This window comes from Aotus nancymaae, unplaced genomic scaffold (assembly GCF_030222135.1).
Source record: "Aotus nancymaae isolate 86718 unplaced genomic scaffold, 86718_ANA_hifiasm-v0.15.2.pri h1tg000040l, whole genome shotgun sequence".
Lineage (NCBI taxonomy): Eukaryota > Metazoa > Chordata > Mammalia > Primates > Aotidae > Aotus > Aotus nancymaae.
The window spans coordinates 53,315,539-53,340,140 of NW_026988454.1; the positions used below are offsets into that span (position 1 = coordinate 53,315,539).

Below are 24,602 nucleotides of genomic sequence, written 5' to 3' on the forward strand. Positions count from 1 at the left end.
GTACTATGGTGCAACATCAGGAAGAACTGGGGTCTAAGGTATCAGATCCACAGTGGTTGTCAGTCACAGCAAGAGCTAGACAAAAAGGCAGGAACTGAAATGGGAAAAATCAAAGCTAGGAAGTTCAGAAGCACTCCAGAGGCGACTTGAAGCCAGGGGAGGAAGATCATTACGGCAGGATACCTCTTGGTGGAAGGGAGATGTTAAGGGCATTGCCAGCTTTGACCTCAGACTTAGAGAGTGGATGTGATAATGATCATGATAAAGATCAAGAAGAGAGCTGGTATCTTTATATAATTCTTGAAAAAAGAAATACAGAGAGCAACAATGAATTATCCCTAGTGCATCCTGACAAGTTCACAGGGTTGTAAAATCTTGGAAGAAAAAATAATTGTCTTGGAGTTACCAAATACCAACATATGCAAAGAATTATTAAATTTCCAAAGTAACATTTGTACATGCAAATGAATATGTGTTCCATACAGAGTACATTTTAGCCGAAGCTCCATAGCCACAGGACCCACTTGTCTGGAAGGCAGGCTGAATTTCTGAACTAGGCATGAAGCTGGTCAAGCCATAGATTAGCATGCTGAATGGGATCATGGATCTATATGCTTGTGCTCAAAAAGTGAGTTGGCTGGAGAAGTTTCCTAACCTTATGTTAGGAAGAAAAAGAAATTGACCTTGAATGTCGGGCTAAAGAGTTTGGATTTTATTTAATTGGACAATTATTCTCATTTTCTTGATACTTTTTGAAGAATTATCCTCTTGGGTATATACCTTGTTCTGTTCAGTTGTTTGTTTGTTTTGCGACAAAGTCTTGCTCTTGTCACCCAGGCTGGAGTGCAATGGCGCAATCTCGGCCCACTGCGACCTCCGCATCCTGGGTTCAAGCAATTCTCCTGCCTCAGCCTCCCAAGTAGCTGGGATTATAGGTGCCTGCCACCAGGCCAGGCTAATTTTTTTATTTTTAGTAGAGACGGGGTTTCACCACGTTGGCCAGGTGGGTTTCGAACTTCTGACCTCAGGCAATCTGCCCACCTTGGTCTCCCAAAGTGCTGGGATTACAGGCATGAGCCACTATGCCCAGCCCTGTTCAGTTTTTAGTCAGACATACTCTTAATTGCTTTTGGACATTCAAATTCTGAAGTGGGAAAACCTCAATCCATTTAATGCTGGCTTAGTTTTCTTGTTTCTACAATGAATGTGTTGGACTAGAAGATATTTGAGTGTCTCTTCCAACTTAGAGTGTTGAGTCTGGGCAGTGTAAAAACAGTCTGTATATACACTTGACATTGAAAGAAGAGAAGAGAAAATTTTTCACTGGCTTAATGATTCAGTATCTAAAAATAAATATCATTGCTGATTGGGAGTTCAGAGTATCAGATGTTAAAATCTTGTTTACGTAACAATAATGTTATGACCCACAAGTCATCCCCATGTTCCTTGCTTCTGTCTTCACACATTACCTATAATACACACATTCCTCCAAGGTAGGGAAGGTGGACATGGTGAAGGCATAGTTGGCTTTTCATGTTGTAATGTATTCGTAACATATGTTAACAGAAGGGTGGGTTTAACATCCTAGGGGAATTATTCTCTTCCAATCTTGAGTTAACAAGGAGTACCATGAATGTAAGAGAGAAAATCAGTGTAATAAAAATACCAAATGCCACAATTGTTCCAAACTAAATGTAATCTACCATCCTGTTGAAAATGAATTCAGAGATTTTCTAACTGGTTGCAATAAATGCCTTCTTTCTTGGCTCAGAATTCCCTGGGAGTTCTGAAACTTAGACCCACTCCATGAAGGTAGAGTTTATGTTATTCACACTTGTATCTCCAGGTCCAGACAAAAATCTACCAAAAAGTAGGATCTCACTAAATTGTGCCATAGGTGAATAAATAAGTGCTTATATGAATGATGAAATGTTTATGCACAACCCCCAAAGGTCAGCCTCAAAGGATGGTATGGGTATCCTGCACAGTGGCTCCTGAGGGCTCCAGGTAGCAAAGCATGACTCTAAGTGCTCATCACACATTCTGAAAACTGTCAGCTTAGCAAGTCTTGCTAAGCAGAGTGACAGACAATTCCAGCTGGACCTTCCCTTCAAGCATTATGCCAGACAGGTTCATCCCCAGGGACAGGGGGTGATGTCTGAACTGGACCAGGGAAGAGCCCCAGTCTCAGTAAGGAGTGAGGCAAGGGCATAGAAGGTAGCAGCCCCTGGCATCTAGCACCCAGGTGGGGCCTGGAGCATGACTTCCAGCAGGAAGAAGGTAGGACACGCCGTCAGAACTAAGATCTAATACTAATTAGCTCCTTATCACCCAAAATTGTATTCCCACCTCCAAAATGTTATTTTTAACGTTTGCTAAAAATAAATAAATATACAGATAAATAAATAATTTTTAAAATAAACATTCAACTTGTTTTATGGCAGATATGCTTAAGGAATGATGTGATAATAACCAAATGGAGACAAACTTAAATATTCAAATATAGTGACTGGTTTTTTAAAAATATAGAAAAGCCATGCACTAATACTATACATCTATGTTAAATGATCTGTGAATATTCTTTTAACATGTGATTAAGTAAAAAAAAAAAGGCAATACATATTAGTATTGTATTTTTTATAAAAAGAAAATGTAATTTATCTACAAAGAAAAGGGTTTGGAAAGTCACAAACCAAGGTATTTCCAATGTTTTTTCTGTTAGGTAATTAGATAATACATTTTTCCTTTTTTTGCTTATTTAGAAATTTAAATTTTTCTTTAATGCAAAAAATTTAAAAGAACCAACAGGCAGCAAATTTGTCCTTGAAGCACTGAGTTGCAGAAAGAACCCTGAGTGGAATGAATATCACATGTCTTTTAGATGTCCTAGGAAGTGAGTTGACACTGTGGTGGTTGCTTGTGTTAGCTGGAGCGAGCAATATCACAGAAACCTCCCACATAGAGATTTCTATTTCTATTGTATTTGAAAACTTAGAACACTGTTATGTGGTATATAAACTGTGGGTCAGAACAGTAATACAAAAATAATAAGAGTAGTTTTGCTTCAAGAAATCCAACTTAATTTAAAGTGACTGGATTCTGATTTATAAGCCTGAGGTACATTAGAATTTGAACGTTTTTTGTTTCCTTTCAAATGTACATTTATATTTGGCTCAATGCTCATAGGGAAGCAATTCAGCGCCAAAGGTGCAATTTTTCTTCCAGAATGCTAAAATCAATTTAGCTGTTTGGCTTATAATAAATGCTGAGTTATGTTCTCAGATGCCAAAATTCCTCCAATTATAGGTGTACATTACTAGGACTTCTGTAAAAAGAAATATGTAAGACCTCCCTTTTTAATTTGTGGAATTCAAGCCCTGAAGAAAAAGAACAAAATCCTCTTAAAAATAAGAAAATTTCTACCCTCACCTATAAATTTGTAAAACCGGTTTGATCATTGCTTATATATTTAGAGAGGATTTTGTTATTTTTCTCTAAGAGTATCCTTTTTTCTTCTATTAAATATTTTTAGACTCTTTGCTGAAAAGCAACTTTATATCTCACATGTGACTTACTAGAAAGATTCTCAAATCATAGCCTATAAATCATTAATGTCCCCTGATTTTCTATAGCTATTTTCCAATTAAACTGAAAAAAAAAATGGCCAAAATAATCACATAAAGAGATATTTTTTTGTGTGTAAGGTAAATCCATTGTTCATTTTGTGCGCACACACACACATTTTTAAAATGTAAAACAGTATATGTAATCTCAAAATTAGATGTGAAAGGCATCAAAGTATAGTTGAAAGAATAGACATTGAAATCATAGAAGACTGACTTCCTGTCATAGTTTGGACAATTACTGCATAAATGTAGGGCTAAATTACTTCGTTTCTCTGTGCCTGTGTCTCCTGTTTACGATGAGAATTACTCCTACGTAGCAGGCTTATAGTTAGGGGAAAAAGTTACATAATCACTAACAAATACCAAATATTTAATAAGTGCTACCGGGGGCTTGTCTGTTTATTACTTGTTTGTTTGTGTTGTTGTTTTTTGATGTTTTTTTTTTTTTGAGATGGAGTCTCATTCTATCACTCAGGCTGGAGTGCGATGGTGTGATCTCGGCTCACTACAACCTCCCTTCCCAGTTCAAGCGATTCTCCTGCCTCAGCCTCCTGAGTTGCTGGGATTACATCAAGCACCACCACACCTGGCTAATTTTTGTATTTTTAGTAGAGACGGAGTATCACCATGTTGGCCAGGCTGGTCTCGAACTCCTGACCTCGTGATTCCCCCACCTTGGCCTCCCAAAGTGCTGGGATTACTTTATTTTTATTGTCCTCTTTGAGCCCCAACATTTTGACATAATTTCTAACTCCCAGTACTTACTTGATAAACATTTGTTGAATTAATTAGTGAAGCATATAGTATCCTGCAAAAATTGAGGGCTCCTAATCAGGATTACTTGTGACTATATTGTAATAGAATATACTAAATCTTCCCATCCTGCCAGAGTTCCAAACCCTTTTAAAATTTATAATTATGATGTCACAAATATCTCTTGTCTAAATCTTTTGTATTCACTTCTCTAAAAGCTGGAGTGCAATTCTGTGTGCAGTGCTCTTCCTATTTCAGTTGCTACTTAATCTCCTAGGTTTTTCATGTTGTCCTTAACATTAAGCAATTCTTCCTTATTAAGGCAGTTTAATTTCAATTTGCAATTCTCACTGCCTCCCCCATTTTTGAAAGACCACATTGTTAGTTTTGAAAGAAAGGTCACATTATTTACTGGAAGTCAAGAATTTATCAGAGTCTGCATTTTATCAGAACAAAAGTTCTGACATCTTTCAAATGGATGAAGTCTCCCAATGATGGTCCAACCTCCATGCCAGTGGTGCCATCTGTGTAAGGAAAGACTTTGGCTGAATCACCCCAGTGAGATAACTTCTCTACTGCCTTATCTTTCCTCAGGTACTTTGCATTCTACTTTTCCCTTTAGGTTGTGGACATCCATTCACTGTGTGCCTCTTCTTATGCTTTGCTGCTCTTACTCCTTTAGTGTATTTGTTCTTTTCGAAGCAGGTGAATTGCCTCATAGCAACAGTATATGTTATGCTTTGATTACAACAACCCTCCAATCTAAGTGGTTTATAAGATATGTTTTTCTCTTTCTCAAGCTACATACTATCATGGCTTAGGTACTCCTGTGTTCCTCTGGCCTTAGCCCAGGACAAGGCAAACAGAACTGCCATTATCTGGAGCATTCCCAGACAGCAGACATGGTGGCAGAGGGAAAGAGTTCCCACATTTCACACTAACTCTTAAAGTTCTCACCTAGAAGTGCCATTTCTGCTCATGTTTTCTTGGTCAGAACAGTCCTATTCTACTCCTGTATTTAATAGGGGATGGATAGAAGATACTCTCCTACCACCTGTCAGAAAGAAGAACTGTAAACATCTTGTGAAGAGATTGATGACTGAGACATACACCTTTCTATCAATTCATTTTGGTCATGAGGCCTGTCCCACCTGTGGGAACTCATATTTACTTCCATGTTTTAAACTTTCAAGTTTACCTGATTTGTTCACTATATACTCTTGAGTAGAGAAATGAGAACCAGTAGTCAAGATAATGGTAAATAATGGTAGCAACCCCATATAATTGCTTTCTTCTTTTCTTTTTTTTTTTTTTTTTTTTTTTTTTTTGTTTTGAGACGGAGTTTTGCTCTTGTCGCCCAGCCTGGAGTGCAGTGGCACAATCTCGGCTCACTGCAATCTCCACCTCCCGAGTTCAAGCAGTTCTGCTGCCTCAGCCTCCCGAATAGCTGGGATTTACAAGTGCCCACCACCACCTCTGGCTAATTTTTGTATTTTTAGTAGAGATGGGGTTTTGCCATGTTGGCTAGGCTTGGCTCGAAGATCTGACCTCAGGTGATCCATCTGCCTGGGCCTTCCAAACTGCTGGGATTATAGGCGTGAGCCACCGCGCCTGGCCATAATTGCTTCTTATATACAGATTGTTTGTAATGCAGTTTGTTATGTATTTCCTTAAGAAATACATAAAGTATTTAAGAATCACAGGTCTCCAAGAAAGAATGTCAAACTCTTAAAGACAAAACACAGATTTGCCCTCGCGTCTCTTCTTTGTATTACTTGCCTGACTATAGATCAAGGGCTCCTTTCTACATGCCATTTTTTTCTGCTGAAAATTACACCTAGCTATGACTTATGTGGAAATGACTAAGCCGGCAATAATTGTATAGGTGTCCATACACGCCCCCTCAGAGCCTCAATGGTACCTCAAAGTCATCTGCCTTGAGGACTGGTAAATCTGGTCATAATATAGATAATTTACAACTGGAGAAATAAAGGAGTTCTCCTTGCCATGCGAAGAAGGCCCTTTGAATGTTAGTTTTGGCATTAATTCCCTTTATGACCTGAGGCAAATCACTTAATTGCTAGCTGTCTTCTTTTTCTGATCCAAGGATAATATTAACATACTTCTCGAGGTCCTTGTGAAGCATAATATGTAGAATTGATTGCAAAGGCATTTTCAGAATATGACACACTATAGAGACACTTGATGCACTCTGAATTCCCTACGTTGCCCACAGTGCCACTCCTAGAGGTAGATGCCTTGGTAGAGAGTGAAATATTTGAGGCAAGTGGTAGTTATACAGGGCAGAGATGTCTATTTCTGAATTCCCAATTAGCCTAAGTCAGTTATCTATGTTGTGGATTATATCTGCCTGCTTGATGCACTGATCTTCCTCCTTTCTTTAGACATTTTTCTGGTTTCTTTTTACTTAGCAGAGGAGATAAAATTCAAATAGGTCTTTTTTTGCCTGGTATAGTATCTCCAGGAAGAAGTTAGATTGAATAGCCAATTTATAAACGATACTGACGCTTTGGGTTTAGGGTCAGAGTTTAGAGTAATAGCATACTTGTTTAGCATTTAGCTGTTTTGAAGTGCTTTCACATTATGTATCATGTACCTGAGACTCGGCATAACTTTGTAAGCTGAGTATTCCCTAATTTACAGAAGAGAAGACCGAGGTTCAAAAGATTCAGTATGTTGTCCAATGTCATCACACTAAGAAATGACAAATTCAAACCCATATTTTCTGATTTTGCATGAAGTAATATTTTTTTCCATTATTCCAGGCTACCTCTGTGTTTTCTAGCAGAGATAAGTGATGCCCAGTTGTATCCCATGGTCAGATGGAACCAAGATAGGGTTGATTGAAAAATCAGGAGAACAGATCCAAGATGGCTGATCACTAGCAGCTTGGGCTCCTAGCTCCCAGTGAAAGCGCAGAGAACGAGAGGACGCCACACTTTCAGACGAATATTTGTTGCTCACGGACCAGGAGATTCCCAGCAGAGGAGCCCCACGGGTCACCAGGGCGACTCTTGTGGCCGGCGCAGAGGTTTTGCTGGTGCCTTAGCGCGCCAGTTTTTGGTGCAGAGTCTGGAGATTCCTGGGCAGAAAAGCACCATCAATCTTAACACCGCTATTTTGGCCTGCGCAGTGGACTGCTCAGATTTCGGCGCTGGGAATCAACAAGTTGGATGTCTGCTCAGAGACCTAGTTAGAAAGTCGGTAATTACAAAGACAACAGACAGATAAATATATAATGAAGGGAAGAAATCAGCGTAAAAAGGCAGAGAATGCTCAAAATCAGAATGCCTCTCCCTCTACAGGGGATCGCAATTCCTCATCAATAACGGAACAAGGCTTAATAGATTACGAGTGTGTTCCAATAACAGAAGCAGACTTCAAAACGTGGGTGATAAGAAACTTTTGTGAATTAAAAGAACTTGTTCTAACCCAATGCAAAGAAACTAAGAACCTTGAAAAAAGGTTTGACGAAATGTTAACGAGAATGGACAATTTAGAGAGGAATATAAGTGAATTGATGGAGCTGAAAAACACAACACGAGAACTTCGCGAAGCATGCACAAGTTTAAACAGTCGAATTGATCAAGTAGAAGAAAGGACATCAGAAGTCGAGAACCAGCTCAGTGAAATGAAACGAGAAGACAAGATTGGAGAAAAAAGGATGAAAAGGAATGAGCAACGTCTCCAGGAAATATGGGACTATGTGAAAAGACCTAATTTACGTTTGATAGGTGTACCTGAATGTGACGAAGAGAATGAATCCAAGTTGGAAAATACTCTTCAGGATATCATTCAGGAAAACTTTCCCAACCTGGCAAGGCAGGGTAATATTCAACTCCAGGTAATACAGAGAACACCACAAAGATATTCTTCAAGAAGACCAACCCCAAGGCACATAATTGCCAGATTTATTAGGGTTGAAATGAAGGAGAAAATACTAAGGGCAGCCAGAGAGAAAGGTCAGGTTACCCATAAAGGGAAACCTATCAGACTTACAGCAGATCTCTCAGCAGAAACCCTACAAGCCAGAAAAGAGTGGGGACCAATATTTAACACCCTTAAAGAAAAAAACTTTCAACCCAGAATTTCCTATCCAGCCAAACTAAGCTTTATAATCGAAGGAAAAATTAAATCCTTTGCGAACAAACAAGTATTTAGAGAGTTCACCATTACCAGGCCTGCTTTACAAGAGCTTCTGAAAGAAGCACTATACATATAAAGGAACAACCAATATCAGCCTTTCCAAAAATATATCAAAAAGAAAAGAACATTAACACAACGAAAAATTTACACTAACTAATGGGCAAAACAGCCAGCTAGCATCAAATGCTAGCATTAAAGTTATATATATTCTAATTGGATAAAAAGCCAAAACCCATTGCTATGCTGCATCCAGACCCATCTCACATGCAAGGATACACAAAGACTCAAAACAAAGAGAAGGAGGAAGATTTATCAACCAATCAGAGGGTAAAAATAAACAAATAAAAAGCAGGAGATGCAATTCTCGCCTCTGATAAAGTAGACTTTAAAGTAACAAAGAGCAAAAGAGGCAAAGAAGGACATTACATAATGGCAAAAGGATCAATGTAACAAGAAGAGCTAACGATTTTATAGATCAACGAGACAGAAAATTAACAAAGACATCCAGGACTTGAACTCAGACCCGGAACAAGTAAACTTAATAAACATTTATAGAACTCTCCACTTCAAATACATAAAACATACATTACCACCTCACACCTATTCCATAAGTGACTACATAATTGGAAGTAAATCACTCCTCAGTAATCGCATAGCATTTCATAGGTTTAAATGAAATATTGGTTGGCTGCTCGTTTGTTATTTTCTTCCCTTATTCCTTCCTGTTTACATCAAGTATAATTATTGGTATAAAAGAGGTTTTCAATACCCATTACTAAACTGCATTCTAGCCTGGGCAAGAAAGCAATACTCCCATTCTCTCTCTCTCTTTCTCTTCCTTTTTCCTCCTCTTCTTTATTCTTTTTCTTTCTTTCAAAAAACAAAACAAAACAAAAAAAGGAGACTAGTAGTATACATTTTGTTTATCTAAAAAAAAAAAAGAAAAAAAAGACATATAGAACAATACTCTAATACATAATTATCTGTAGTTCAAAACAAAAAAAAAAAAAGAAAAAGAAAAATCAGCCCAAAGGAACTTATTATTTGAAGTCAAATTCAAGATCTTTTGCTTAGAAAGTAAAAGGAATGAACTATTCCTTCAAGATTAATTTTAGTATTCTAATGAATTAAAATTAATTCAGTTAATTAATTAGTTATTTTCCACCAGAGCATTCAGCTGGAATGGGGAGGAGGAGGCATTTTGAATTCCTGGTAAAAATGATGACTTGATTTCTTGATGATGGTATTAGCCAATGACTCAACTCCATCTCCCCTTCCCCTATAATAATAGGAATAAGAAGAGTTGATTTTCATGCATTCATTATTCATTTGCTACCCTTTGCCAAGAAGTGTTAGTCTAATGGAGAAAGGGAGGGGGAGAACAAAATAAGTAAAGATTATTATAATACAATAAGTGCTAAAATGTAACAAAGGATGGCACCAAACCCAAAAGGAAGGGCAGCAATCAAGGTGAAGTAAGCCATTACTTAAGCTCATTAAGTAAGAGTTAGGTCAGTGGTGGGGGAAAAATGGAGTTCTAGCTATTAGGGCAGAAGCTCCATTAGTTCTGGATTTCAAGAGAATGGGGAATGAGCTGGGAAGTGGAAGGAGATAGGCAAGGTAAGAGGTAAGCAAGGGTTAAACCTTGAAAGACCTCTATGGCCTGCTAAGAAATTTAACTTTATTCTTAATGCTCTTCGAGATGCTGCTGAAACAAAAATAGAAAGGTCTGTGAGGTAAATGGATTTGGAGACCTGGTAAGTTTGTCAGCTGACTCAGAAGCACTCCAGATTGTTAGTAAAATCCAACCAAGAAAAGACCAGGTAAGGAGAGGTTATATGGTCTTTGCTGCAAATCATTTAGCTCCTATCTGGGCAAACTGGAACTGGGGTCTCCTAATTCTTAGACTGGCATTTCTTTCTCCCATCCCACATTGCCTTCCCATCTCTTTGGCATTTTCTTCCTTTAGAGAATTTTATTCCTTCAGAGTATATGCTAAGATGCTAGAATATGTTTAAAGGTAATCTCATTCTCCACTAAAAACAGATCTTTATCATGATGATATTAACATTTAGACAGTTCTTACCAGCAGTCTCATTCATGAGATCTCAGTTGGTTTTCTTCTGAGAATGCTAAAGTCTTTTTACTTCTCTGGGTAAAAATAAAGATACCCTAAATTTCTCTAGTGGAATACTTTAAACTTCAAGCAGTGCCTTTTCTTTACATTGCAGTTTGGAGAATAAAGCAAAAAAAAAGTTTTATTTTATTCTTTAGTATCAAAAAATAACTGCTCATTGTTAATGAGAATTGTAGGTCCAGTTCAACTGCAGTGATAAGTTCAGAGCATGAAAGATCATATATCACCATGACCTCACTAACTTTCTCTGTGCTAAATGACAAACTGCTAGGAATAGCCTTTGGATCAGGTCACAGAGACACTAAAATACTTACCCTTCACCACAGAACTCTATTGAACCCTATCTGTCATTTACCACCATCAATCATAGAAGCCTGCTTCAATGCTAAATCGAATTTCAAACAAAAAAAATAAAAGGAGAGAGAACTTCCTTCAAATAGTTGAACTTCTGATTTTATTTAGTGCCTTTCTGGACATTTGAAATAACATGGGGGAAGATCACAGCAAGTTAACCATGCTTTTTGCATTTGTGGAGGGATTGTGTATAAGGGAAAGAACAGGATTTTAGAGCCAGTGGGATTCAATCTGGCATCTGTGATTCATTCCCCTTCCATAAGAGATTAACAGTGTATCATTGTTATAATGATAGGACAGATATATGACATTATTCTTTTCTTTAGCAGGACTAGACCAAGCTAATAGAGACTTGGTTAGCTTTTAAGAGAAAAAAAAATCATGTAATTTAGCCAAAAGGTTCTGAGACTGCCAACCTCATGCTATACATACTTGCTGCAAAGATTTATTCCTCAACTTCACATAAATGACATTGTTTCTTGTTTGTTAATGTGTCTATGAGAGACTTTTCCAATCTTATTAGAAAATCAAAAATTTTTTTAAATTATCTTCAGGAAAATAAGCATACCCTTCAACCACCATCAAACACTCTAAAATTCATGTGTTACTTTCATGCCTTTTTCATGTGAGAGAGAAATATTTGGGATGACGTAAAAAATAAAATATATTCTCATATAGGTTTTGAAGTTCATAATTTACCAACTGGTAATTACTGAGATTTCACATTATACATAGCATTTATGCATTTGATTTTGGGACCAGCACTCTGGCTCACTGCAGAAAAAATACTGAACCATATCAACACTGTCCTTGCATTTATAAAACTTATAAGGATAATATCAAAGGTGACATGTTAAGTGAATGAATGAATTCACATAACCTTTGTGTTCTCATAGGCTTTTAACACAAAAAGAGTACATTTTGCTATGGCCGAGTCTAAGTTACTGCAAAGCAACTGATCAATAAGAGCTTTTAAAAAAATAACTTATAATTTTGACTTCAGCATTTTCTTTAAACATTGTCCTCTCAATAATATCTATTGCTTCATTTATGTATTATACTATGATTAATTCAGGCAAGAAAGGAAAAATCAAAACATGAATATTGTGCCAATCATAAAAATACATGTATAATAATAATAGTATTGACCTACTATCTGCACATAATCTGTTTTTAAAGAGCAGTTTTGTAAGTGGGAAAACGTGTGACTTTATATTGTCAATGACTGAGGTCTCCTAGCATTCCTGATTTTGCAAACCATGCTGTAAGAGATCACATTATTACATGATCCTATTGGATCTTCAGTAGCTAAGACTCTATTGAAAGGTTCTTAGAATTTGTATGTCATTACCATCAAGAAAACTTCAGTAACATTCTATTCTGTAAATCAGAAATGGGAGGAATTATTACCCCACTTACTGTTAACACTTGAAAATAACAGCACAATGGATAAAGTAAAAGGTGAGTGCATTGTTAGGCATGAAGGAAAGGAAGGCTCCAGTGAGGCAAGAAGTATTAATGACTCCATAGAAAATTCATCAGTGAATCAAACTGGTCAGAGAATCTGCTACATGTTGGCACTATACTGATTTAAAGAACTATAACTGTTTCCACCACCCAGGTTACTCCATTTTAGTCTCAGAAACCAAAGCAGTGCATCTATAACAAACGCAGAGAAAGCCAACAGCTTGTCATTGTAATGGTAGAACAAAATTAAAACATAAGCACTCCCAGTTAGGTGTAAACTATTCATTGGAGGTAATCATTGCTGTCACTTGTCCTGTCACAGAATCAAATTAGAAACAAAGAAAGATGGGTAGATGCTGCATCTGGCCAGCCTTATTTCTAATGATAACAGTGTAATGATACACAGTCATCCTACTTTCATACTACTTCCAAAAACAAGTAAATGATCACATAACAAAGACTTTGACAGTTATCTTTCTTCAATCGAATCTTTCTTCAACCAAGTTAATTCTGGAGTGTTAACTTACAGACTCCCATAAGAGTTAGTCATAAAAAGTTTATTGAAAGACTGTATGCCAGGCATGCATTCTGGTGGGTCAAGCAGACAATAAATGGATGGTGTTTTAGTTAATAATCAGTGAGAGTTTGGATACAGACATATGCTATGAGTAATGTAACAGAACAACTTTATGTTAAAATTAAGCCAATTAATAACCCTACAATGGTCTCTAAGTCTTTAAATGAAAGGAAGAATGAAATTACTTCACTAATCTTAATCATTTCTAGTTTTTCATTTAAAGATTACTTAGGTTTACTTGTAACATCAATGAAGTCTTCTTAGAAGAGGTGACACTTGAATTGAGACATCAATGAGAAGAAGGCAGCCATCCACTGAAGGAGAGGAAGATCATTCCGAGCAGAAGGAATAGCAAATACAACTGTCCTGGGTGGAAACAAGCCTGTTTAATGTGAGCTACAGAAAGAGGCCAGTGTGACTGGAGTAAATGAAGGGAAAAGTTGTAATGAGGCTGGAGTAAACAGCTGTCCAGTTACATATATTTTCATATCGCATGCTAGAGTTTGGATTTTTTACTGCTTTTAGTGGAGAGACTTTTGAAGATTATGGATGAAGGAACAGTTTAATCTACACTTTAGAAAGAAGTACTAAGGCCATAGAACAGTGGAGAGTGAAGATAGGAAGGCTATTGCATCCAACCAGGTGAGAGATGAAGAAGAACTGAACCAAGCTGTGGTAGTCTCATCTCTAGATAGCAGAAGCAACTGGACTCAGGGCATATATGGTGTGGGGACCACAGGAATTACCAGTACATTTGGATTTGGCATTCCAGAAGAAAAGTGGAATTAAGACTTTGGCATATTTTGCTTGAGCTACTAAGTGTTACTGCCATTAGGGAAGACCCTGAGAAGTCAAGAGGGATGGGATCCAGGACTCAATGGAAGAGATTGGCTTTTAATTCGCTTGTGGACAGTTCATCTACTACTATAGCATGTGGAAAACAAAGCACCTGTGCAGCAATGCAAACAGATTAGGAAAATGGTAGGAACATGTGGTATTTTTTAATTATTAATCATTGTTTTTGTCTATAAAGTCAGAAGCATAGCTAAGAGTTAATTGAGGAAAGGCAGTGATGGAGATTTAAGGAAAGAGAAGTTGTTAAATAATTATCTTGGAGGAGAAAGAGAAGTGTGATAAGATTGTCTGGAAATGTCAAGAGGCCAATTTTGATACGTAGCCATATTTGAAGTGAGGCCAACTAGTGTGATGGTATGCTTTTTTGCAATAATCAACTCTGTAGATGCTGGCAGAGAGTAAGTAGATTGTTGAATTTAACCATGGGCATTAGTTTTCTATTGTTTCTATAACATATTCAGACTTAGTGACTTAAGGAACACAAATTTATTACCTTGCTACAGGTCGGAAGTCCAAAATGGGTATTACTGTGCTAAATGCAAGAAGTCAGCAGGGCTACATATTTTCTGGAGGAAATAAGAAATAATCCACTTCTTTGCCTTTTCCAACTTCTAGAGCTCATCTCTTGGCTTTGTTGGATTTCTCCCACCTTCAAAGCCAGCAATGGCTGCCATACCTCTTCTTCTCCCTCCTCTACTGCCCATGAAATTACACAGGGCCCACCTGGGTAATGCAAGGCCATCTCTCAAGGCCAGCTATTAGTAACCTTCATTCCTTCTGCAGTTTTAATTCCCCTTCACCATATAATCTGACATACTCACACATTCAGGGATTGGCTCATGGCATCTTTGCGTAGCCATTATTCTGCCCACCTCACCATGGTTGACGTTTTGCCAAATGAAGAGAATGGAAAAGAGTGATGGTGTTTATAAGGGATAATTATACAGTGGAACCATGGACTCCAAACCAAGGAGAAAGTGAGGTTATGAGAAGGACGGTGAGGAGGGAACACACTAGCCATGTCAAGGAATGGTGGGTCTCAAGGAGATCAGAAAATTTCTGGAGTGGAGTGCTGAAATCAGTAAACTGGATGAATAGGACATGATGGTTGAGGCAGGAGATTTCAAAGTAGGATTTCAGAGATGTGAAGTTGTTGGAGATGGTAAAGTTTATAAGTTTTGAAACTGAAAAACCCAAGGAAATGAGTAACAAGTCATTTTCCTCTAAAATAAGTCAAATACCTAGCATTGGCCCCAAGGTTATGGTAAGGTTCTAGGATGCTTATCTAATAGAATATGCACAGTTTATTGATTCCTGAAAAGTAAACCCAGTTTCACATTCTGTGCCTGGCCCTTAGATCTCTCTCAAGAGGAAGTTATTCCCCAGCATTAGCTGTGTGAGAAGTAGGGAATGCAGCGTGTAGAGAGGAAGTTCTGTCACCCAGGGAAGCAGAGGCCAAAAGACCTAGGCAGGAGACCCATGCTCTGTGTGAGGAAGACAGGACATTCTGTTTGAGGACTAGTAAATGGGTTAGAAAATAATGTGTAAATCCTTCCACTAAAGTGTGATAGTGTTATCTGGGATGTCTTTACAGCACCTAGGGAACGTTTTGCATCTAATTTGCTAAGGATGTTCCTGTTTTGAACTTAAACTGTTTCATGATGTATTTTGCAATACAAATATGGGCCATCTCATTGCAGTGTTCATTGAAAGATTTCTCTCTAGTGTACTATGCCCAGAAAGCATTGAATTAGTTATGCTCCATTGAAACCAGTACAAAATGGTCTGAGAAGTGTATAGTTTCCATGTCAAATTATTAAAATATCATTTTCTTCCAGGCCCATGCATATGCATAAAAAAATGACAGTTTACTAAAAATAAGAGGTCAGGTTTGCATGTTTTCTATAATTTTGGGGGTGAATATGAGTTGGATAAGAGATCTAAATAAAACTAGAGAATAGATGAAATGATGCATTATGTATTCCAAGGTCAAGAATTAATTAAGTGTAATTACCACAATGATACTATTAGAAAATAAGAATTTGCCCTATGCTTTTTGAAGAGAATGAAATTTGATTAATAGTTAGATAATAGTACACTATATATATTTTAAATATTTTATGAAACTAATAGAAGCTACTACATTATAGAATATGCAAATACAAGTTGTAGTTTTTAAAAATTCATGTGATTAATTCCATGACACTTGTAGTAGCCTCACCTGTCTCATCCCACATCACGCCTTCTTGCATTCTCTTATATCCACTCTCTCCAAACCCTTCCTTCAACTTTTTGATTTCTAAATATCCTATGAAGCCTAGCTCTTCCACAGAAAGTCCTTTGACTGTAAGGCCCAAACACTATTCATTTTCGACTTTGTTTTGGCCTTAGGTTTAGTACCACCATTCCAAAGCAAATGGTCTCTACTGGCTAGTTTTCACATTTAACAATCTGAGGTTTGTAAGGACAAATTGAATTCCTACATGGCTCTTCCACATCCCTACAGAATCAGCCTGGTCCTGGGCACAGAGTCATGCTCAAAAGCATGTTTTATTGATTGATCTAATGATAATTAATGCATGTCTCAACTCACCACCCAACCTTCAGCACACCCTAGCTACCTTTTAATAAGTGTCTAGTTTGAAATTCATTTTGTGATGGCAGTGATAACAGTGGCAGGGAAATAAAACAATGTCTAGACTCTAGGACACAGTTACACAGTATTTCATCAACAACAATTTTAATTACTTTTTGACAGATTAATTTAAAGTAGGCTAGGGGAAAATCAAACCAATTCTCTAATAAGCCCTCATCTATCAAAAGGTTATCCCAAGAGGTGAATATTTTGTATGTACATGCGTGCATATGTAAATGGCATCATTGTACTCCATCGTTTCTGAGTCCCTACCCTTGAGGAGCTTCCAGTGATTCTGGTTTGAAGAATGACATGGCATGTTGAGAGAGAAATCACCATATTATATCCATTTGACCATGATATAAGTCCAGCTAAGTTGGGATTTTTGTTTATGGTTTCTGCAGTTTCTCCTAAAAGGTAAGCACCATGAAGGCAAAGGCTATGTCCGCATTGTTCATGGTTGTAGCTTTCGTTGCTAACACAATACTTGCATATACTAGGCAATAAATAAATATTAAATTAATGCTGAATTGCTATTTCACATAAAGAAGACTGGGGGGATGAGAAAGGGAGGGCAGTCAGTATGTTCTAAGACTGCAAAGGTAGCAAACACTGTGGTAACATGGTGTATTATCTAAACCTCTCATGCACAGTAGCCATGGACCAGGTCCTTCCAGAAAGGAAAGCAATGAGGGTCCAGGGATATCCTTTAGCCAGGAACCAAGACATGGCCGGAGAAGAAGGGAAGGAGTGCTGTGCTGCAGCCAGAAAGCCAGAGCTCATGAACACTAAATATCTGTTAAGACTGGCCCTGGGGAAGTCCAGCCTTGGCTCCGGAGCCTCTGGATTTTGGCAAGAGAGGTGTTTAAATTCTTGGTCCCACTGAACAGGCAGAAGGAAGTGAGCTTTCCCAGCCAAACTGGGCTCCTGAGCTGTGGATCTGAAGGTGGAGCCCTTAGGGGATGTCACCCTGAGGAATAGTCCTTAATGGTCAGCAATTTTGCTCTTGGTATGAAAAATAATACATAAATGGATATGTATTATTGTACTGTAGCCTTGACCTCCCAGGCTTAAGCAATCTTCCTGCCTCAGCTTCCTGAGTAGCTGGGACCACAAGCACCTGCCACCACGCCTGGCTAATTTTTGTCCTTTTTGTAGAGATGAGATTTTACCATGTTGCCCAGGCTGGTCTCCAACTCCAGAACTCAAGCCGTCCACCAGCCTCAGTCTCCCAAAGTGCTGAGATTACAGGAGTGAGCCACTGTGTTCGACCAGATACATTTTTGCCAGCTTTACTAAGGTAGATGACATATAATAAATGGCACACATTTTAATTGTATAATTTGATAAGTTTTGACATATGTACATACCTGTCACCACAGTCAAGATAATGAATGTATCCATCACCCTTTCCTTCTAAAATGTCCTTATGCCTCTTTGTTATCTATGCGTGCCAGTTAATGATTTATTACCTCTCAGCTCCAAATATATTTTTTGCCTGCTCCATGAAAATGGACGTAGGCCCTTTAAGTATTTTCCCTTTGGAGCTGTCAGCATGTTAAGCTTTGTCGGTAGAGGGCGCTAGAGATATATTGCCAGAGAAAAGGGTTTCCCTTCTGGGTTCCAGTATGAGTACTAGATAAGCTCTTGCAGGGGCTGGCAGCACCAGGTGGCCAGAAGCTCCCTGCAATACTTCCTCCGGCATTTTCATAGGTGAATGCCTCTGGTGAGACACGTTCTATGAATAGCTCCCCTGGCACCCTAGAAAGTGGGTTTCAAGCAACTTGCATCAGTGCTGCTCCACAGCAACTTCCTTTGCTGTCCAGTGACCCAAGACTATGCCCTTTCCAATAAGGGCTGTATCTCAGCCTTATTGAGGCGGTGGCGGGAGCGAGGAGTGTGGCTTTTTCTCCGGTGCTCTGCCTCAGCATTCAAGAGTGTTAGCTGCTCCTTATAGCTGCTATTCCTGTAGAGTTCTCTTTACCACTGGTTGCTCCAATCCCCTATTATAGCTAGTAATTCTTTATATTAAGCTTTCTCTGTTTGAATTACTGTACAGATTCCCTCTTTCGATTGGACCCAGACCATATCTACCTTCTTGTATATCTATATCTACATGCAGACACACACACATACACGTATCTGCTTATATTTGTATACCTATATCTGCCTTCCCATGTGAATTTCCATATGAATTTTAGAACTCCTAACAATTTCTACCAAAAAAAAAAAAGCCTACTGGAATATTGATTAGGAATACATTAAACCTATAAATTAATATAAGGAGAATTGACAGATTGGCAATATTGAGTTTTTTCACCCATGAACAAGTTATACTGATCCATTTATACACAGATCTTTAATTTCTCTTGGTAATATTTTGTAATTATCAGTGTACAGGTTTTGCATTTTCTTTGTCAAAGTTATTTCCTAAATATGCCACACATTCATGTTATTGTAATGACACTGAATTTCATATTGATCACTGCTCGTCTATAGAAATACAGCTGAGTTTCTATGTTGAACTTGTATTCTGCAACCCCACTAAATTAATTTATTCTAGTAACATTTTTATAAATTCCATTAGTCTTTCTATGTAATCATGTCATCTGCAAACAAAGACAGTTTTACCACTCCCTTTCCAATCTGTCTTTTCTTTTTCTTTATTTTCTGATTTTAGGAGGAAAGCATTAAGTCTTATTAAGTATGATGTTAGCTGCAGGTTTTTTGGTGATGATCTTTATCAGATCAAGGAAATTCTCTTCAATTTCTCATTTGCTGAGAGTTTTCATCAGGAATGAATATTGGATTTTCTCAAATGCTTTCTTAGCATCTCTACTAAGGTGATCATATGGTTTTTCTTTTGTAGTCTATTACTCTGGTAAGTTTAATTATTTGATTTTCAAATGTGAAACCATCCTTGGGATAAACTCCACTTGTTCATGATGAATTATTTTTTAAATGTTTTTTCTATTTTTCTTCTCAAAAAGGCAGAATATAAAATTTTGGGGAAGGGAAAAAACAGTGAGAAAAATACGGTGATGCCTTCTTAATCTCTTACTCAATTTTAGTAAGTAATTTGAGCTTTGAGGAAGAATAGAATCAATGTTTGCTTCCCATTACTTCTCAGCATCATTTCCTACCCAAGTCTTTTTGTTCAGTTTCTGAGATGGGCTTAATAAACCTTTTTTAATATGCCATTGTCTTCTAATTTTAACATCAGTAACAAAGTCTGAAATATGATAAAATGCATAACAATCTTATAGAGCTTTATCTTACCTGGTAACTTTTCTCCAGCAGAACTAATATTGAAGTAGTTTTTCCTTGTTAATTATTTTCTAGGAATAGATGATTGTATATGTTCTCAGAATCTTGTTTTGATTTTCAACTTTTATACATTTTTGTACCTTGCATTTCATAATTACCTTGAATAAGTGATTTCAGTAATGGTATAAGCTTCAACTCTAAACCAGCAAGGAAGTTTTTTCAAAAGGAAAGTTTAACTTCATGTTAAATATTCTCCCAACTTCTAGACAGTCATTTTACTATATTTGCCACAATTATTTTATATAGTTGCCACAACTATTTTGCTATAGTTGCCACAAATCAATATCTTATTTTCATGTACCTCATAAGAGGTTGTTATAGACATATTTTTAAAGTATGAATATGTGCCCATTATATGTAGTTTTTACTCTGTACTGTTATTTACAGAAAAGTACAAATAGAAAATATCGTAAGTGGGAAAGGAAGAATTTCTTTTTTGGAGGTCTTTTTGTTCATTCAAATCAAGGAACGTTTATGGAATGCCAACTCTACACAGGGTTCTTTTGTTAATAGTATTTCTTAATTTGTTATCCTTTTCCTAAGTGACAGTATTTTATCATTTTATTCGATGGGTCTATTTTAACAGAGAGATGGCTACTCCTAGATTAGTCATATGATGGATGATCATGTAATTTATTTCATTCAAGTAGGGATAGTTCCTTCATTTCTGGGAATCTCATTATTTTGAAAACTTTGCCCTATTGTCTTCTTCTTTTCATGAAATTACCTCCTTAGCTTAATTACAAGTGTAGTGTTTTCCCACAGGCAATATAATATCTACTTTCCCTAAATACCCCAAAGTAAAGAAAACTTAAGAGTGTTAAGTAAAATTGATTGGTTGAGCCCAAATCGAAAACAACATTACAGCTTACTGGTTAATCAATGTAAATTTCACTTATGCCACAAGGAGTCAAATCCATTTGTAAAAGAACATGTGTGCAATCTATTTCATAAACGTATATCATATGCAATGTTAATTTGATCTCACTAAAGTAGTTCTGTGAGACAAAAAGAATATTACTTCAAAATACTCTAATAGTTGTATAACATGAATTATGTCCAGTTAGGGCAGGAGATGTGTACAGAGTTATATAGAAACATTTATTGACAAAGAAAACAGCTGTTTATAAATTTGATCGGTTAGTTATTATAGCAAATTCATAGTGCACTTATCCTAAGGAAAATCTACTCAATAATGACCACAAGAACAGAAGTCTCTACTTTTTACCAAATGTAATTCTTGAACATTGTTTCTAAGGTGACAACAATATTTCTCCACAGGGAGAAAATATTATTGTGGTTACATTTCACTATCAAATAAATATTTGGTATCAAATAAATAAAAAATATAATCAATATTGTATCACAGTAGCAATCATACAACAAATAGAAATTTCTTTGGTGAGATAAAATGGTAAAATTATGCCACCAATCATATAAAACAGCACAGATTGATTACTTGCTCCTCAGGAGGTCAAAAATCCCACTCCTTGTACACATAATTCCTAACAGTGCTACTCTACTGCATGGTTACCTAAAGTAGTATACTAGCTGAAACATGCATTGGCTAAAATTTTACTGACATTTCTTTGGCTTAGAATTTAGGAGGATTTGGAGGGATTATATATCATTTTTCAGTTCTCCTGAAGCTATCCATAGACATTTGAGCTGCTGCATTCTTTTTCCTAATGTATCTTCCCTCTAGCAAGCAAAAGTGTTCATTCATAGTTATTCCTTTGACCTTAAAACCGCCTCAAAATAGTGTAGGCACTGGTTACTCAATGGTTCTGTTGACAGCTATGAGAGTAGTTCACATTGTATGGGGAGACCATGAGAAAAAAAAAATCACCAGGTCATTAGCACAAACTTTTTTTTTTCCTTTTCCTGTGGATGTTTAAAAGTGCTCTTGGAAACCATGAAAATGACTGGGATCCCAGAGCACAGGTACCTGCTTCAAAATCTGTCAAAGCTTTAAGTGAATGGACAAAAGTGGTAAAAATTGAGATTTGGGTGTTAATTGAGCCTGAACTAAGGAAAATGATATTCAAAGCCACAAAAACTAGTCTTGTGACATAACCCTTAATCCATGGGTAACTTGAACCAAAAGTATTCTCCTTCTTCTGTGTATTTGTTCTCAACCCCCAATTCCTCATTACTTTCTAAGTAAGTAGGGTTAAAAAAAAAAAAAAAAAGGTCAGGGCTGCCTGGGGAGGCTACATTCACTTCTAACGGCTTGTACCTGCATATTTCATGCCTGACATGTTGAACATAACCGAGTAAAGTGCCAGAATAAAATCAGCTCTGTCCAAGTGGTACCAGGAGTGCTGCTGAAACGAAGGTAAGTGTAGGATTCTGCAGGATCCAAGACAGTCCAGGGAACTGGGACCAATTCTGGGAAACCTCAAAGCTGAGCATATTTGAAGAAAATGCAGAGTGAAATGGCTATGGGGGGCCCAGGAGGTCTGGATTTGAGGTACTAAGGACTACTGATATAAACACTTACTGATGCTCAGAAAAAGAGATAGTGAGTCTGTATTTGTGTCTCTTGAGACCTAATTTAACCTATAATTATTCACCAGAGGTAAGAGGCAAGGTGTATCTACTTGCTGAATATTTGAATGTACACAGTTCTCCAGTCGTTAGTATTTTTTAAAAATATACCACTCAGACTAGGGGTCAGAGGATCTGGGTTTAATTTCAAGCCCTGTCACTTACTTGTTATGATTTTTGTAGCTTATAAAAATCTCTACAGTTTAAACATTTTCTTAAAAAGTCAAATACTCCCCCTTCTTGGATAACAGGATTGTTTTAAATATCAAAAGGAATGAAATTTGTAAGAGTGCTTTGAAAATTAGAATACTAGATAAGACGTTAAGAATACAGTTAGGCTTGAGGCCAGGAGTTTGAGACAGGCAACAGAGTGAGACCCTGTCTCTATTTAAAAAAAAAAATTAATTTTAAAAAAGGAAAGATAAAGAAAGGAATATAGTCAATCAATAAGAAACGAATTGCTATGTTCTCTAAAGTCAGCTGGCTGATGTTCATGAGCTTTTCCATCTCTTCTTATCATCTATACAATTATTTAATTTTTTTCTTAAATCAACTCATTTTTCCCATTTTGCACCCACATTACTCTTATCCTAAAACATAGTATTCATAAAATCAGAGGTTGATGTGTTTATAATTTTTTATTTTTAGTTTTTAAGAATCAGGGTCTTGCTCTGTTGCCCAGGCCAGAGTGCAGTGGTGCGATCATAGCTCACTGCAGTCTCTAATTCCTGGGCTCAAACGATCTTCCTGCCTCAGCCTCCCAATAATTCTAATATGTATTAAAATGAATTCATACTTATTAAAAGTTTTAAAAGTTCTGTATATCATGCTAGAAAAGAAGAAGGCCTTAAAATACGGGCAAGTAGATGAGACTAAACAGGGTAAGAAACAGAAGCCGTAAAAGAGTTGAACAATTGTTATTTGATCCTTTTTCAGATACCATCACTCTCCTCTTTAAAAGTACAGCATTGATTTTTAACTTAATTTGAATTAGAAATATTTTTTTAATTCTCTTTTTCAAAAAAAATTATTCAGTCACTAAAGTCATCTGGTAGTGTAGTATCTGAATAAAAATTTTTATCTGAGGTTTAACATTTTATCTTGGTCTGTCAACTTCTGTTTTGTCAAAGGAAGGGGTGATATTGGGACATTTTGCAATTCAGAATTTTTCTCTAATGCATGTTTAAGAAGCCAGATTTTAAACTCTTTACACAGCTCTACCTGTGGCTCAATATGTTAGCATTATGATGTGATTTTAAGGATAGAGTTTGAAGTAAGGTTGTAGTGTGTGATTTTTGGCACAGGCATTCAGTCCAATAAACTGAGTGTTCAAAAAAGGAAAATAAAGACCATGTAAATCTCTTCCAGCCAGAATGTCTACCTCTTGCTTCTTTGGGTATAGCTATTGTGGTCAGAGTTTATTACATTTAAGTTTCCCCTATCTGTACCCTCCTCTATCATGGCAAAATTCTACCTAAGCCTCTAAGGCATAGGGGACCCATCATGATAATGTTCAAAAGGTCTGGAACACCGGTCCTCCTACTCCGGATGGGGGAAGGCAGACGAAAACCAGTGAGCTCCTTCAGATCCACAAATTAGCTCCCATTTCTGTGCCAAATGTCAGAGATTCCAGAAGGAGCTTATGTTCTGGGAATGCCAAAGTTCTGAGGTAGAAAGAACTCTGTACAACCATTTCTAAGCCAGAAGGCAGTAACATATTGAATGGTTAGGCAATAGAGGCAACTCTGCAGTTAATACACATTTTTTAAACTTTTATTTTAGGTTCATGACTACATGTACAGGTTCATAATATAGGTAAATTGTGTGTCGTGGAGGTTTGGTATACAGATTTTGTCACCCAGATACTAAGCATAAGCTTAGTACCCAATAGGTAGTTGTTTTAATCCTCACCCTCCTCCCATCCCTCACCTTCAAGTAGGCCCCAGTGTCTCTTGTTCCCTTCTTTGCGTCCAGGTGCACTCAGTGTTTAGCTACAACTTATAAGTGAGAACGTGTGGTATTTGGTTTTCTGTTCCTGAGTTGGTTTGCTCTCCATCCATGTTGCTGCACAGGACATAATCTCATTCATTTTTACAGCTGCATAGTATTCCATGGTGTATATGTACCACATTTTCTTTACCCAGTCTACCATTG

General features: G+C 37.1%; 1 protein-coding gene across 3 annotated transcripts in view; it reads left to right on the top strand.

Annotated features, from left to right (window-relative positions):
• The window catches only part of HS3ST5 (heparan sulfate-glucosamine 3-sulfotransferase 5), a 185,372-nt gene that overhangs the window by 116,222 nt on the left and 44,548 nt on the right, over positions 1-24,602 (top strand). Inside the window, exon 3 of one of the 3 annotated variants that reach the window (XM_064360766.1) lies at positions 7,166-15,443. The exons of the other annotated variants lie outside the window; for them this stretch is intronic. Within the exon in view, the coding sequence (XP_064216836.1) occupies positions 7,639-8,622 (984 nt within the window). The 5' untranslated portion in view covers positions 7,166-7,638 and the 3' untranslated portion in view covers positions 8,623-15,443. Of the gene's footprint in view, positions 1-7,165; positions 15,444-24,602 lie in introns of those variants that run through there. 3 annotated transcript variants of the gene reach the window in all.